The sequence below is a fragment of the Watersipora subatra genome, chromosome 10, assembly GCF_963576615.1.
Source record: "Watersipora subatra chromosome 10, tzWatSuba1.1, whole genome shotgun sequence".
Taxonomy (NCBI): Eukaryota; Metazoa; Bryozoa; class Gymnolaemata; order Cheilostomatida; family Watersiporidae; genus Watersipora; species Watersipora subatra.
The window spans coordinates 59,527,820-59,544,702 of NC_088717.1; the positions used below are offsets into that span (position 1 = coordinate 59,527,820).

The 16,883-nt window shown below is 37.7% G+C and overlaps 1 protein-coding gene across 3 annotated transcripts; it reads left to right on the top strand.

Annotated features, from left to right (window-relative positions):
- Nucleotides 1-8,132: 8,132 nt before the first annotated feature.
- LOC137406552 (diablo IAP-binding mitochondrial protein-like) lies at nt 8,133-16,823 on the top strand. 3 transcript variants are annotated; one of them, XM_068093146.1, is made up of 7 exons: nt 8,133-8,328; nt 8,631-8,709; nt 11,385-11,467; nt 12,607-12,744; nt 13,091-13,289; nt 14,786-14,962; nt 16,497-16,823. In XM_068093146.1, exons 2-7 carry the CDS (start codon nt 8,655-8,657, stop codon nt 16,526-16,528), a joined length of 684 nt encoding a protein of 227 aa, XP_067949247.1. In that variant the 5' UTR covers nt 8,133-8,328; nt 8,631-8,654; the 3' UTR covers nt 16,529-16,823. The 3 variants fall into 3 exon arrangements, with proteins under 3 accessions (XP_067949247.1, XP_067949248.1, XP_067949250.1); XM_068093147.1 differs by lacking the exon at nt 8,133-8,328 and having other exon boundaries at nt 8,589-8,709; nt 16,500-16,823; XM_068093149.1 differs by lacking the exon at nt 8,133-8,328 and having other exon boundaries at nt 8,589-8,709; nt 13,100-13,289.
- The last annotated feature ends 60 nt before the right edge of the window (nt 16,824-16,883 follow it).

Genomic DNA, 16,883 nt, shown 5'->3' on the forward strand with positions numbered 1-16,883 from the left:
CCAAGCGTTATGGTTTATAGCAAGAACAGAAGCTCTAGATAAATCATCGTTACTATGGAAAACTTGATATCATTATGCTTATTATTATTATTATTACAAAGAAGACAGCAACAGTGACTACACTTGCTAATGAAAATCTTCAGCAGGGAAGAAATCATCCTGCACTAACAAAGTCATACGAATAAATTATCAATTTACCAGACAATTTTATCAAGACTAGGGCTCAGTGTCTGGCCCAACCCACCTCAGTGCAAACAAACAGCAGGAGCTATCACAATGGGTTTCTAACAAAAACTATCAGAGAGTTGAAAAAACTAGCAAAACAAAAACCCGTCACACAGAACAGCAGTGAGCTACACTTCCACACAAGACAGACTGAGCCTGTACTGGTCTGAATAAATGCTAAATATGAACCAAGCTTTTGGAAACCAGACCTGAAACTGTTTATACTGTCATTTATCTGAGGCCCGTCTCTTACATACCTAAGTGGTTTAACATGAAAAAAATATAGGAGGGAATAATACGAGGGAAAAGTAACAAACGAAAATAAACACATATTGTGGTGAAATTATGTGGTCAGACTAGGCATTAGCGAGCCTTTAATATAACATTGTTTTTCAAATGCAGGTCTTTGCCTTTTGTGAGAGTTAGCTTCTCATGGAATCTTGCAAAACTATTGATTTCCGTACTTGTTTGTCAACTGTAAGCAATGAAATTACCATTATTCTTTATGAATATCGGCTTATAAAAAAGCTAAGGTTAGGGTAATTACAAATTGCTTGCTTTTCTTCTTCTTTAAGACAAGACATTAAAAGAGAGGGAAAGCTTTAGCGAAACGTGACTTGACAATCGTTTAATATACATGAAAGACTGTAGCTGCTAATTTGCTGTTTACTTGATATTTTATATGTAAGGTTTTGAGTACGTGTTTGAGTACCGCTAGTTTTATCTTTTTTGGTGGAAAGTATTAATTTGTTAGAGAACATATTGTTGTTGTATTGTTCTATTTTTGCCCTCACAACTAATCACAAGTGTTACTGAGTCATTGACTAAAACACGTAGTATACAGATACAGCCATATTTACGTATATAATCAAACTTGGTAAGAAAGCCAACTTGTAATAGATCCCACATAGTAGTGTTTGGAAGTGCAGTAATTCGCTATACTAGCGAAAGACACACACAAAAATTCACTGCAATATCTTACCAAACTACTAAACAATACTTATAGATCTGCTCTGCCGCACTATTGTAGCTTTAACATTCTATATTGGCGAGAAAAATGTGCTCGGAATTTTGTAGTGCATCTTTCTGTGGCTACAGAGAAGTGCAATAATCAACGCAAATCTTATGGTAGAAAATTTCTAAGAAACCTGATAAAATGACAACCGTAAATAAACAAAGCGAACGATTTCTGGCATGCACACATTGTGCAATGTGTTATAAAGAATTATTTCTCCCTGTTGTATAGAAGTATTAGCAACAGAAGACAGCGTGATGGAGAAAGGCCTGAACACCGGAAACATACGCAATATACAATGAACATGACAGTTAATATATTAGAGGACCAGCAATAAAGACAGCCATCGTATACCCATTTACAAGCAGCTTAGAAACCTTCTGTGGAAGTAACTCATGAGAAAAGGGACATCGATTGACCTGCCAGAAAATGATTAAAAGATATCAGACCTGTACCAGACACGACCAAGACAATTGGTCATCAACATCAACAATTGGACACAGTCATCATTTCCAATAATTATACTCTCATGACTTACTTAAGACAAGTTCACTCAATTGCTAATCCTCTGCAACATAATGAACAGAACCTGAGTGCCTAAACACCTTCTCACAAGCTAACAGAAACATCTATAAAAGAGAATGTTGCGTAGTGATACTATTACATTTTACACTGCGCATCAACATGTTATGTCACCAGATTACTGACCTGGATTAATACTTCATTCCTTTTACCTCATGGACATCGCAGAGTACAGACCTGCATTTCTTATGGAATAATAAACTAAACTAGGAGCAATCTAATCTATGTCTGATCCTATTAGTAAATGATAATTAATAACTGACAGACACAACAATGGCGACGAGGAACAACAACAGATCTACGTAAAGATATAAGCTAAGTATTTAAACATTAATAATTTGAGAATATTTTTGTTTCAACTTGGGAAAGGGAACATGACAGTTTAGTGAGCTTAGAGGGCCACCCAAATTTGACATAGAGGGTAATGCCAATGCTGTTTCCTTGCGGTGGAAACAATGGCTGGAAGAATTTGAAGCGTATTCACATATCGAATTTGAAGCGTATGCTGATTGTAGAGGTTTGACAAATAATCTAAATTATGGTGAAAATGATGCAGATTTGACGGAAAAACGTGCTTGATGCAGAGCTTTAATGCTGTATACTGCGGGTGCAAAAGTCTGCACTGTATTCAAAACCATAGACAACCAGGGTGGAGCTGATAACTATGAAGCTGCCGTAGACACACTTGCTAAACACTTTGTCATAGACCCTAACCCTACTTTTCAAAGACATTTATTCCAAAAATGCACTAATAAATCTGATGAGTCAATAGCGCAGTACATAGCACGGCTACGAGACAGTCCAGAAAGGTGTGAATACACCGATGCTTCAATAGAAATTAAAGACCAAGTGATCAGTAGTTGCAGGTCAGATATTTTGAGATCAAAACTGTTGGGTAAAGGCTCAGATTTGACACTGGCAAGACTATTGGAAATCGCTGCCAATATGGAAACTGTTGATAGCCAAAGTAGGGAAATGAATGCGGGTCCAAGTACAACACAAGTGTATCGTGTGTCTTTGAAGTCTAACAATAGCTATAGGTCGAGTTCAAACGCTAACAACGTACCCTAATCAAATGTTGAATGCTACAGGTGCGGTAATTATGGACATGTTGGCAGCGACCCTAAATGCCCAGCTAGAAGCAGTTTGCAAAAAATGTGGTGGGCAAGATCATTGTGAGTCAAAATGTAGAACTAAAAATAGTAGAAATGGCAACCAACCTAGCAGAGTTCAAGGTAGAGGGAACTTTAGGGGACGTGTGTGCGGAAACTGTAACCAGGTACATTAGCTAAGTGATCAGTCCCAAGCAAACCCTAACAACCAAGCTAATCAGCCTAGTAATCAAGACAGTCATGTCAGTAGCGATAAGAATCTATATGCCTTTAGTGTCAATTCAGCCTCATCCAACAGAGACAAAATCAACAATGTCAGGGGCATGGTTATGAATTTTATCATCAACTCTGGCAGTGACTGCAAACTTATAGGTCGACACCTGTGGGAAAACGCTAAAAAGCAACAAATTTTGTGTACCAGTAAAATGGCTGATACAGCCATATATCCATATGCCGCTGACCAACCTCTAACCATAATATGTATTTTTGATGCAATTGCCAAATGTGAAGGCACAGGTGGTGGAATCCAATCAGAATACGTAGTAGTGGACCATGCTGCAAAAGCACTGCTAGGTAGAGAAACTGCCAAGGCTTTAGGGGTACTAAGAATAGGCCTACAAGTTAATAACTGTGTTGATATTGATTATTCAGAACTGTGCAACAAATAACCAGAAGTGTTTGATTGGGTAGGCCTACTCGAGAACTATGAACTGAAACTAAGCACAGACAAATCAGTTAAACCTGTCATCCAGCCCTATAGGAGAGTCCCCTTTGACCTAAGAGAGAAAGTTAAACACAAACTCCAAGAACTGGTTGACAGCGGGATAATTGAGAGGGTAGATAAGCCAACTGATTGAGTTAGTCCGGAGGTTATAGTACCTAAACCGAATGGAGACATCCGCTTGTGTGTTGACATGCGCCAGAAAAATACTGCAATAAAGAAGCCGATACACCCTATCCCCACTCTAGATGAGATGCTTTTGGATATGAACCAGTCCAAAGTGTTCAATAAACTGGACCTAACTGGAGATTCCATCAAGTTCAGCTGCACGAAAACAGTCGAGACATAACTACATTCAACACACATATTGGCTTGTACCGATAAAAACGCCTTATATCGGCATTAACGCTGCACCGGAGGTTTATCAGAGCGAAATCCATAAGATCGTTGCTGGTATCCCAGGAGTCGCTATTATGAGCAATGACTTGGTCGTACATGGTTCGTCAAAGAACAAACACGACCAAAGGCTAAACGACGTTTTCAAACGTCTGTTAAACTGTGGACTCACTCCCAATAAAGAGAAGTATAAGTTCGATGTAAGCGAGATGGAATTTCTAGGCCATAAACTCTTCAGTAATGGGGTGGCTCCGGGTGAAAGTAAAGTTAGAGATATCCTGAGTGTCACACCTCCAAGGGACGTCTCCGAAGTTAGATCTTTTATGGGCCTTGTTAATTACTGTATGAAATTAATTCCCAACCTAGCCGAAATCAGTGAACCTCTCAGGTAGCTCACTTGTAAAAACGTTCCATTTGATTACGGGGTTGACTAGATCCAAGCGTTCAATCTTCTCAAAAAGGCCATAGCGGACCATATAACATAGGGGTTCTTTGATGTTAGAGCAAAAACAAAGGTCATAGTTGACGCAGGGCCTGTGGGTTTAGAAGCAGTTTTGGTACAGGCCTAAGACGGGGTTCCTAGAATTATTAGCTTTGCTAGTAGATCGCTCACTGATGTTGAACGTAGATAAAGCCAAACCGAAAAAAGAGGGTCTCGGGTTAGTGTGTGCCTGCGAAAGGTTTCAATGTTATTTGCTGGGGTTAAAGTTCGATTTGGTTACTGACCACTAACCTCTCCTCAGTATTTATAGTAAAAAATCAAAACCCAACGATCGTATTGAAAGGTGGGTGCTAAGGTTACAACCTTTTGACCTCAATGTCGTTTATGTTAGGGGAAGAAACAATATTGCTGACTCCTTGTCTAGGTTAATGACTGTAGATACTAGTAAAACTCTCACTAGGACACAATTAGAAGACTTGGCAGTCTGTAGGGTAGTGATCAATTCCACCCCGCGTGTTTTAACTGCTAGGCAGATTGAGCGAGCCGCCAATAATGACAGTGAATCAACAGAGGTGATGAAATGCCTTGATATCAGAAATTGGCACGATTTTAAAGGTCCTCCCCTTTATAAAACTTTAAAAGATGAATTGTGCATTGTGGGGCGGGTGCTTTTGAGAGGGGATAGAATCGCAATTCCGAAAACTCTGAGAAATCAAGTCAAATGTCTTGCTTATGAAGGTCACCTGAGTCTAGTAGGATCAAAGCAAAATCTCAGAACTAAAGTTTGGTGGCCTGGTATGGAGGCTGAAGCCGAAAAGCATTGCAAATCCTGTCATGGTTGCCAGATCACAGGGTGAGGTTTAAATCCTGAACCGCTGTGTTCCACTCCGTTACCAATAGCGCCCTGGCAAGAAATTTCCGCCGATTTCCTTGAACCACTCCCTTCAGGACAATACATACTAGCTGTCATAGACTATTACAGTAGGTTCTATGAAGTTGCATATATGAAGTCAATTACCGCAGACAAAACTATCCAAGCGCTAGACAACATACTTTTTACTCATGACTTTCCAGAATCACTAAAAACTGATAATGGCCCGGAATTCATTTCTCACGAGTTTGCCCAATAGTGTGACCATTATGGTATAGCCAATAAACGTGTCACGTCGAGGTATCCCCAGGCTAACGGGGAGATGGAAAGGCAGAACACCTCACTTCTAAGACGCATCAAAATTGCATATAGCGAAGGTGGAGATTACAAATCTGAGATCAAGCGATATATGAGTGCGTACCGTAATGTCCCACATCCAAGTACGGGAAACACCCCGGCTGAACTTCTACTTGGTAGAAAAATCCGAACTAAATTACCCCAGTGGACCTCTGGTGTAATAGATCAGGAAGTAGCAGATCGTGATAGCCAATACAAAGCTAAACCAAAAGAGTATTTCGACGAAAAGTAGCAGGCCAAATTTTCCAAAATATACCTTGGTGACCGAGTGTTAATGAGACAAGAATTTTCATTAATAGCTGTCACACCTTTTACAAGGAACCATTCACTGTAACGGGTAAATCAGGAAACCACTTAACCGTCGAATGCAGCGACGGCCGTATGGTTGAACGTAACATCACTCATTTTAAACTGTATACCACTTGTGATTTCTTTGTAGACGATGAAGAAAGAGAGAGTATCAAATGATAACCAGCTAGAACGGGCCGATCATGATAACATAGCAACCAAAAATGAAAGTCCAGTGAACACCGAGATGTCACGTACCCTGGAAATCAGACGGTTTGAACGAGAGTGTAAAACTCCAAAGAAATTTAAAGACTATGATATGAAAAGATAAACGGCCGCAATAAGATCACGGACAGAAACAACCAGGACCATTATAAATGTATTAACAATCGACTATTGACAATCAACCAATTCAGAAATAGCAACACAATATTATAGTTTACCACATAACATATTACATATTCACAGCGAATTAAGATCGATGGGAAGGGAATTTCGTAGTGATACTATTACATTTCACACTGCATTAACATGTTATGTAACCAGATTACTGACCTGGATTAATACTTCATTCCTTTCACCTCGTGGACATCGCAGAGTACAGGCCTGCATTTCTTATGTAATAATAAACTAAACTAGCAGCAATCTAATCTGTCTGATCCTATTAGTAAATGATAATTAATAACTGACAGACACAACAGAGAACAGCTCCAACGACTCAATATTTCTATCTACCAGATCAATCCAGCTACCTCTCCTTCTCAAGGTCCTGCTGGGGCTCCCTCTGCCTGCAGAGGCGCGTTCCTCTACCTGTGGAGCCTCCCTCTCTCTTCCCTCTGGAGCCTCTACCTCTTCCCTCTACCTATGGAGCCTCTTTCTCCTTCATCAACTGACCCTTTTCTACTTCTCTATCTTAACCACCTATCCTCTACACATAAGGACTTCCGTGACTCTCATCTGACTATCGAAACTCGCAGCCGTATGGACCGAGCAAGCAAACATGGACGACCGTTCCAGTAAGGGAGTAGCTTTTATTAGCTATTTTAACCTTTTGTCATTCATATTATTGTTTATAACTTTTTAGTTGTGTATTTTAACTGTTGAATTTATACAATAAGGGATTAACTTTAACTGGTAAATATCAGTATTGCTTACAACAGCTTAACACTTTCACTTGTACCCAAGCTAGTTATAATCAAATTAGTTCCCACATGACAAAGCAAAAGTACCCAAACGAAACATAGTCAAATAGAATGAAATGAAAAAGCAAATTCATCACCGATGTTGTGCGTAGATTTGGATTAGTTATGTATAACATAATTTTTTCATATCCACTTATAACATCCCTCAACAAAAATGAAACTCTTTCCTAACAATTAAAATAGGAAAGAGCCAGAAGTTTATAAACGTTTTTGCAACCTGTCAATTCTATATTCTAAATTATTCAATAGCGGAATAACTATACTGTAAATGTGTTTGCTATAGCGTTTAAGATTTTAGAAACATGGGGATTTTACATAGAACGAGGATCAACCTGCGGTCGTTCGAAGCTATTAGAAGTGATTCAAATGCCTTCGCTACTTCAAAAATGTGCGATTATGTAGTCCAATAGCAGACCGAACATATTTGATCGACCAATGAACAATGTTTTAAATGATAACCTCAGAACTTCATCTATAAATTCGAAAAGGTCTCAGACGTTTATTAAACGTCGAAACAAAGTTTTAAACGTGTTAAATATCGTCAGCTATGTCACGGCTAGCACGCGTAGCCGTGACATAGGCTAGCACGCGCTTCACAAAAGCGCAAAACGGGTAAGATTTTAAAAATAATTATAACTAATTCTGAGTTTGTAGTCTGCAGTTCCTAACTCGGTTGCGGAATGTAATATAGATTTTATACAAAACTATATATACAAACACCATTTTGTATACATGTTATACAAAACTATTTTCTTACGTCCACGGTACTATACAGAATTACTAATTGCATTTGGTACAATTGCCAACACAGCTACACATTTTGCAAAACCGACTAAAACTCGTAGGCTACGATCTCAAGCTACAACGTGCTATCTTAATTAAACCATACCTTTAATGCTTGGCGCGCAAATAAAACTCTCGCCCACGTGCTAATTTGAGAAATGAGTTTTTGGTCTACAGTATCTGGGAAAGAAGTAACTGTGGAAGCATTTGCTAATGCAATGTTGCTTTTTGCCGGTTAATTAGATATATTTATTAGTTTAGGGTGGTTGTAACTGTCAATAGTTTTATCATAGTTTTCTTATTAATGTTATAAATAGAAAATCAACCCGAACGGGTTAGTTAATATATATTTCAAACAAATACGCAAACGAAAAATATGTTATTTAGGAAAGTCCTATTTTGCAAGCAAAATTGGTTTGAGCAAAAGCAATGGCTGTAAGAGTGTTGATATTAAGTTAAAGAGACGTAGTTGGGAGTATAGAACAAGCGCTCGTGCAATTTCAACAGCTAGAATGGACTCTGCTCGGGGTTAGCTAAAGCTGAGATATGAAAAGAATAGCAAGTGGAGTTCATTTCCTAAGCATGCCGACATTCGTTGTGTTATCGAAACATACACGTATAGAAATATCGTTTTAGCAAAGAACCAAGCGTTCATCAACAATGTTCAAAAGGCACTGCGTGTTTGCGGTTTTATCATCTATTGGAATCCCGCTTGGTAAGGCGATAAATTACTTGCATCAGTTCTTACCTCATCTTACCTCAGATAATTTAGAACACTCTAAAAAACTACCTAGTGGTATAAGGGTTTTGAGTGCCTCATTGTTGATAGATTTGGTCATGAATACTTTATGCACTATCAATATTCCAGCATTTGGCTGTTTTAATTACAACATTTATTTGAAATCATTTATTTTAGGATTTGGGCATCATGAGATTACTGCCCTATTTTTAGGTCTCGGATACTTCTGGGTAGAAAGCTGTTGTAGTACAACTGTTTAGAGGCATATATTGAGGCAGGTTCTCCTCTCTCCGCAGATCTTGTGTGCATTGTAGTTAAAGTTCTATTGTTTGTTATTTCGTCATATGCTGATGATAGTATTTTGTGTCTTTCCTCGTTTGAAAGAATTCTCATCAGAAGAGAAATTCTGTGGGTTTTTCTTCTATGTTCAAGGGACTGTAGTCCCAAATCATTCCTTCCCTCTGTTACACCATGGCGACCTTTTATTCCTTTGATAAATCTTATAGCCTTGTTTTGAACAAGTTCCAGTCTATGACAAGATGCCTTGTCTGCAGGGTCTCAGAGGACATCTGCGTACTCTAATATGAGACGGCACAGACTTAGGTAGGCAAGAAGCTTGGCACATTGAGGTGCTTGATGTAAGGTGTATTTAATAGAGCCAAGTGTTTGACTTGCTGAGGCTATTTTAGAGGCTATATGATTTGAAAATTTCAAGTCAGACTGTATAGTAACCCCAAGATATTTGATTTCTTGCACGCAGTTGAGTAGGTTTCCTCCAATAGTATAAGATGGTAGCTGTTGTAGTCTGTTATTAAAAACAACAACTTCACATTTTGTGGTGTTAAATGGCATCATGTTTTCAGTTGACCATTTGTGGAGAGCATCAATGTTTGTCTGAAATTTCTCTATGTTATTACAGTTTGACTGGTAATAGAAATTGTAATTATTACATCTGCATGTAGCTAGTAACTTTATACTTTACACTTATTATAATGGTGGAAACTAGCATACAATAAACTATTGGAAGTGCAATAAAATGAACCGTCATTATCCATTATAATTACCAAAATCGATTGTTCCGAAAAACTAGAAGGCAACTTCTGTTTCAGGTAAAGCAATGTTTCACTCAGTTTGAGAAGCTGTGAAAAGTATAACATGGTGTTTCCCTTTTGTGCAATTAATACAATCAAAAGTACATTACTTCCCTTTTTATGATAGCGCCTAAAACCACAAATTTATGGAATTCACGGATTACACAATCCACACCAGCATCACAGGAACCTGTAGTGTGCGAGGGAAGGAAATACTACAAACAATACACTTGTAGCAAAGGTGAATATCCAAGATAATTGCCACAGGAGCAAGAATAAGAGTTCTCTAGTCACAGCGTAGAAGTTGTTTGGCCAATATAATAGAATACTTGAAAGAATAATAAAAGAAAAAAACTTACAAATACTGGATAAACATCATTAGCATCATAAAAACAGACCAACATACACCAATGGATATTCTCTAAAACAAACATCTTTACAAAGCAACAAGTACAAAATGATAACAATTATGATGAAAAATTGTTAAATGTTGACTGGCAACAAAATTCACATTACAGTTATTTGGTATCAAAAGATGCACCATGTCTTACTCTGCTGTGTTGTAGGTGTAAAGTATGTGGAAATCTGATTACAAGCTCAAAAATGAGCATTAATCGCGGCCATCACGGAAACTCTATAGGTTGGAATCCCTCTCCAAAACGGCTCAAATGGGGTGTAGTGGAACACAATGCGCTTTTGTTTACACTCTCATGCAACCTCATTCGTCGAAATATTTTCACAAATATACTTCACGCATTCAATAAAACTATATGTCTATTGTTGTTACGCGTCTATTTCATCATCATTGTAATGCTGTTCACTTTGAGCACTGATATCTCAAACCTAACCTAAAAATTAGTTTAAATTTTTAACCTGAGCTCGAAGAAATGCATATCATCCTCTGATAAACATGAGGGGCCTGTTAGTCACCTGTGATAGTCGAAAAATGCTGCAGAAATTGTTCGCGCCGTTTGGCAGGAAAAACGGGCAATGATCACATTACGACTATAGATGATTAGAACAAGCTGAAACGAAACTGTAAAGTATACTGCATCTATATTTGATAAGGGCTTTCCGGTAGAACTTGAAAAGTTTGTCATAAACTAGTGCTACAAAACGTTTTATATTGAGCCTTTTATTGGCTTTTCAGTTCATGTGATATAAACACGTGTCAAAACAATAACCACGTCGAGTTGAGTATGTCATTGAAATAAAGGGATTCCAACCTATGGCATTTTCGTAATGGCTGCGATTAACTGTTCATTTTTTAGCTTAAAAGAGCTTGTAATCACATTTCCACATATTTTGCACTTACAGCACAGCAGAGTAAGACATGGTGAATCTTTTGATATCAAATAACTGTACTGTGAATTTTGTTGCAAGTCAACCTTTAACAGAAGTACAATAAAAGGATGAATATGTTTCACTTTCATTTTATTTTAGCTGTGGTGAATTTAGCTGTCTTGTTTCGTCACTAAAGCCTTGTCCACCGGCTGTCATTGTATGCGGTGGAAGTATGCGAAGCAATTGTATCTAACCAACCATATTAATGTTATAAAGGTCTGAATTATCATCGAATTAGAGGTCACGTTCATGCTCATCAAGCTGAAGAGTTACCCTCTCCTGATTTTGACCACATTAAGGTATGAGTACTTCATTAAGCTTGTTATTTGTTCTACCCATAAAATGGCTTTTATAATCAAGCTTTTTGATATATAAAGCAGGTGGTACCCTCATAATACGAGTACCCTCATAATAATGGTACCCTCATGCCCGCTCGTACATGCTAAGATGGTCTGATGCTGTAGAACATTACTTCATACCAGTGACGCATGTTGTGTAATGCTAGATGCATCAGTAGCAACACTGCCTAATGTTTTGTTTTCTTTAAATTCAAGTTTGTTAAAAAAGAATTCCTTGTTTAACAAGCAGAATAATGAGATGCTGTCAACAGCTTCAGTCACACTCCATGTATTAAAACATGGCAATGCATAGAATATATTGTTATTGAATGTATTGGGCAACAAAACATAGAGGTACTTCTCCATGCCCGCTTTTATTTTTATTCACTACCAACTTTTCTCTCTTATCTCCACCTATTATCATCGTATTGGTGGGTAAAAGTTGAGGTCAGACTAATTACCTCAAATTTTAATGCGTTGATTTGTATTAAAAAATATATATACATGTACATAGTATGGACATACATATATATATATACATGTACATAAGAATAGTATGGCGTACATTAGGCAAAGTAAGAATACCTGAAGATGCCATTTGTTGATACACCTGTGCTGATGTGCTGCTAGATTAGATTAATAATTTTTTAATATAAAGTAGTAAAAAAGTGTATAATAAACCATTGCTTGTCTTATCAAAAATAAAGCTCCAGGTGTCCAGCTGGCCAAAGTAGTTAGCATTTGCAAAAATATTTGAAGACAAAATTCATATACTGTTCTGTCAGACTTGCTGCCGTAAGATAATTTGGAGTTAAAGGAAAGGTCTTAATTAGTTTATAAGAACTAATGCTTTTTATTTGCGCCACTTCATTGCTTGCTTTTTGTGATGCATTATAATCATAGTAATAATACAATGAATAATACCAAAATAGTAATAGTTGTTATTATTCTCAGGCAGCGTTATGATTAGCAAGCACTACATTCTAGAATAGGTACAGGCTTATCGGGTTTTCAATTTTTATACTTAATTTTACATGTTATGTGAAAATATTAGTAAAGTATATGGTAAATAAATGCATTTCCTGTTTTATGTGATTCAGTCATTGGTGGAGGCGGAAAAAGAGATATCATGGAAAAAAGTTACCATGCGTTCAACTACTGCAGTCAGCAGCTCGGTCAGTGGACTTGTTGAAGTGACAGCTACTAGACAGATAGAATGCGAAACTCTATATCATAAGGTACACAGACAGGTGGATAGAGTATGAGACACTCTATCATAAGGTATACTGACAGGTGGATAGAGTGAGACACTCTATCATAAGGTATACAGACAGGTGGATAGAGTATGAGACACTCTATCATAAGGTATACAGACAGGTGGATAGAGTATGAGACACTCTATCATAAGGTTACAGACAGGTGGATAGAGTATGAGACACTCTATCATAAGGTATACAGACAGGTGGATAGAGTATGAGACACTCTATCATAAAATAGACAGACAAGTAGATAAGATAGAGGAGCATGTGATGCTGTACCGTAAGGTAGCCTGATTGATCTGGTAAATGATGAGCATTTTTGTAGTACCTTCAGATGCTAACTGAGTTATTGCAAGAATATATAAAGGCCATAGGAACACCAAATGCCGATGAATTGTGGGATACCATTATGTTTCTGCGGGGATATCTCGCCGAAGTGAAGGATGAAAGGAAGAATCTGTCATTACTCTGGGCCAATTGCCGAGGCTTAGCTGAGCATGCTGGGCAGGCTGCTTTTCATACAGGTGAATAGGATTGCTAAAAATATTGCCATTTTATACCATTTCTGACACATGGTTACCTGCAAGTTCCCAGGGACTACCTAACCTCGTCATAGCTTTAGTCTGGCCTGTCAGGGTGTCATCAGTGCTCACATATTTACTAAGTTACCACACAGCGGCAGTGTAGGGACATCTAGGTGCACCAGTGCAGAAGAGCTGCGCTGGGCTGACCAGCAGATCATGTCTCTATAGGATGATATAGTAGAGCTATGATTGCGTGATGCCGTGTGTCAAGGTTGATCTTTAAAAGACCAAGGACAAAATGAACCATGGATGATCAGAAGGAAAAACCGTTATTTCTTAAGGGGTTCTACGTTATGCGCATGACACTAGTTAATCAAAAGCTTTTGTTATCACTGCATAAGTGTGATGCTGTTAGCTGACCGTAAGGCTATTTCCATGGCACCAAGATGACACATCACACAGGTGTTTCGCTTCTGAACAAGCTTCTGAATCACAATGGAATGAAAGCGATGCGACTGTTTCCATGCTGGCATCGCAGCTCCGTATGAGGGTGTGTCGATACACTACCGCTCATGGAAACATAGGAATTGTGATAGGTTATATATATATGTGACCTTTATTTACCCGGTGCCTCCCATCTTAAACCATAACTGTCACGCACAACTTTTATTGTATTTGCTAGGTACCTGTACCTAATACCTTGTACCTAAATAATACCTAAATACCTTGTACCTAGTATTTGCTAGGTATTTGTACCCAAAATAAAGATTGGTCCACTAACTTTCAGAGTGTTGAGGGCTTTTTTACACCGTTTTAATATCGGTCTCGAAAACAACACGATTGAAACAACAAGCTCCATCCATAAAAATGTGACGTAACCTAGCTTTTTAAGATTGGAAGTTAGGGGTGTTTAGTCCAATTTAGAACGATAGAGATGGGTGTCTTAAAACTCATTATCTAAATTCAGCCTTCAAAATAATCTTAGTCTTTTCTAAAAGCTAGATAAGCTATTTAGCATTGCATATTTAAAAAAGCGCGATAACAACGCTAGCTTGTGATAAAACCGCGCTTTTTGAGCTCATTTTTCTCGGCGTTCAGCCTATTTAACATCATCTAACAAGCTACGAGCAATTTTAAATAGTTTATCTACCTTTCATAAAAGACAGATTATTTTTCAGACTGATTTTGGATAATAATGGGTTTTAAGACACCCATCTCTATCATTCTAAATCGGACTAAACATTTGTAACTTCCGTTCCTAAAAAGCTAGGCTACGTCACATATTTATGGGCGAAGCTTGTCATGTCGATCGTGTTGTTTTTGAGACGGATATTCAAACACTTAAAAAAAGTCTTAATGACTTTGAAGGTTAGTGGACCAATCTTTATTTTGAGATCAAAATCGGAATCACCGTGTCTGATTTACCTAAAAAAATACGATAAAAGTTGTACATTGTGCGTGACAGTTATGGTTTAAGTTACTTTACACTACTCCAGGTTCAGAGCTGAGCGCTTACAGGCTTGGTGAGGTGCTTGTAGCAGCTGATGCAAATATGGCGTCTCTCAACAAACTTTCTACTAATCTTGAGATTGATTTAGCCAAACTTGAGGCTGAAGAAATCAGGAAAAGCGTTGAGCATGAAAAACGTAAACATCAACAAAACATCAGTTCTGGTAAGTTGTTATTGAGTGGCAAGAAATACAGGATTGTTTTTATAAACTTATTGTATCAGTTAACAGCAGCTTCCATAGACAAGGTTGTTACTGTGTCAGTAACTGTATCAGCGATAGCCATTCATCAAATTACTACTGTCAAGCAACAGTTACCGTAACACCTATATTTGAGCGCCACGGTGCTGTATTTTTCAACCCTTCTATAGTGATGTTCTATTAGAGGTGACATTCAAACGCACTCAGCTTTTAGACTAGCTGGTCAAATGCACTCCGCTTTTAGACTAGCTGGTCAAATGCACTCCGCTTTTAGACTAGCTGGTCAGAATTTTTGAAAGTTAAATATAACCCATTTGCAGGTGAGGCAGTATTTATGTTGCCTATATTTTGCACTCGCTTGGCAGAGCGACATTAATGTCAATGGTTTCAGTATTTTTTAAGCGGTTTGTCAAATCCATCGAATTATCAGACAGAGTTAAACAATGGACTACTTTGAGTAAAACGTAATAGACTGTTAGAGTTGTTATTTATTTCAATCGTGTTGCTTTTAAAGTTGTCAGAAAAACTGAAAAAGTGCAAGTTACAAAACGGACTTGGACACGCCGTAACAATGGCGGCTCCTGATACTATTACTTGTTACGCTGTTTCTGATGAACATTCTAATTGTTCATCTAAATGTTTTACAAGTTTTCAGATCAGCTTGTAACCACCTTATGGATGAATCTGAAGACAACAGATCGAAATTTTACCTTAGTGACTTTGAATTATAGTGTAGTTGTGACAATTCCAATTGATTTTTTCTAGCACGCTCATCACTAAAACCGTGGAAACCCTGACAACAACGATGGAAGGATTTAGTGAAATTTTGTAATCTAGTCATTATTAGTACCAATTTTTAGATAATTTTCTACTGATCACCTTTTATTATGGGTTCATAAAGATTAAACATTAGGAATGTCATAGTGGCAGTCTATTATAAGTGGTGTTCAACTAGAGGCTGGCGCTGTATTGTTCACCCTTCCCCTATAGTGGCGGTAAAATTTACGTGATTACAAATAGGTTTTACGATAATTGTCTTAAATAGGTTTTTACTCTGTGAAGCAACAGCTACAGTAAATGTATTTGAAGGTTGTTCCTGTGTCAAGCAGACGTATGTTCGTTCAAGGAAATGTCATCGCGACTAGTGGTAGCCTGTTTTCTGTCTGTCTTACACTCATTTCAGTTGAGGCTTAGTATTAGTTCCATTTTTCCGTTACTATTTAAGTTCTTTAATCACTAAAGGTGAACTTGTGTTCTGCTTCTGCTAGATAAATGAAGCCAATCTAGCCAACAGGTGATGCTTCCGTAGGTTAACTTCACGCAAGGCAATTATACGTGGGGTGCTTTTTGGGTAAAGCTATAGAATCAAGTTGAAAATCTGGCAACTTCTCTCTGTAGTTCAAAGCATGGAGCCTTTTAACTTATTTTATCACATGATTAACAACTTGAGTAGCTAAATATCATATCTGTTATCATTTATATATCTTCTGATTTACAGCAGAAAATGGAGAGAAACAGGTTAGTGATTGAGCTATCGGCCCTGCCCAACTCTAGTTGATATAATGGAGACAGATTTCATAGGAATCATGAACACTACACACTGATTTGCGGACATTCACCCATTCATATAGATTTATTGTAAAACATGATTTTCGGTGCTATGTAAATCTATGAAGTGTGCATAGCCTGTCCATGAGATTGTTTTTATCAATGATTTTGATTTAAAGGGCAACTCGCCGAAATTACTTAGAAAAAATATTTAGCCTAGGGTTTTTACGTCCTTCTATTTAAATATACATTACATACATGTAGTTTTGCTAACCATCTAAATTTCCCCTTATGCTCATAAGCGCGGTTATGAGCAGCCATTTGACTAAAAACACTG

Coding starts and splice junctions, on each gene's coding strand:
- LOC137406552 (XM_068093146.1), top strand. CDS start 8,655: ATGTTCAAAAGGCACTGCGTGTTTGCGGTTTTATCATCTATTGGAATC. Junction 8,710..11,384: donor ATCTATTGGAATCCCGCTTG/GTAAGGCGATAA, acceptor AATGTTATAAAG/GTCTGAATTATCATCGAATT. Junction 11,468..12,606: donor CTGATTTTGACCACATTAAG/GTATGAGTACTT, acceptor TATGTGATTCAG/TCATTGGTGGAGGCGGAAAA.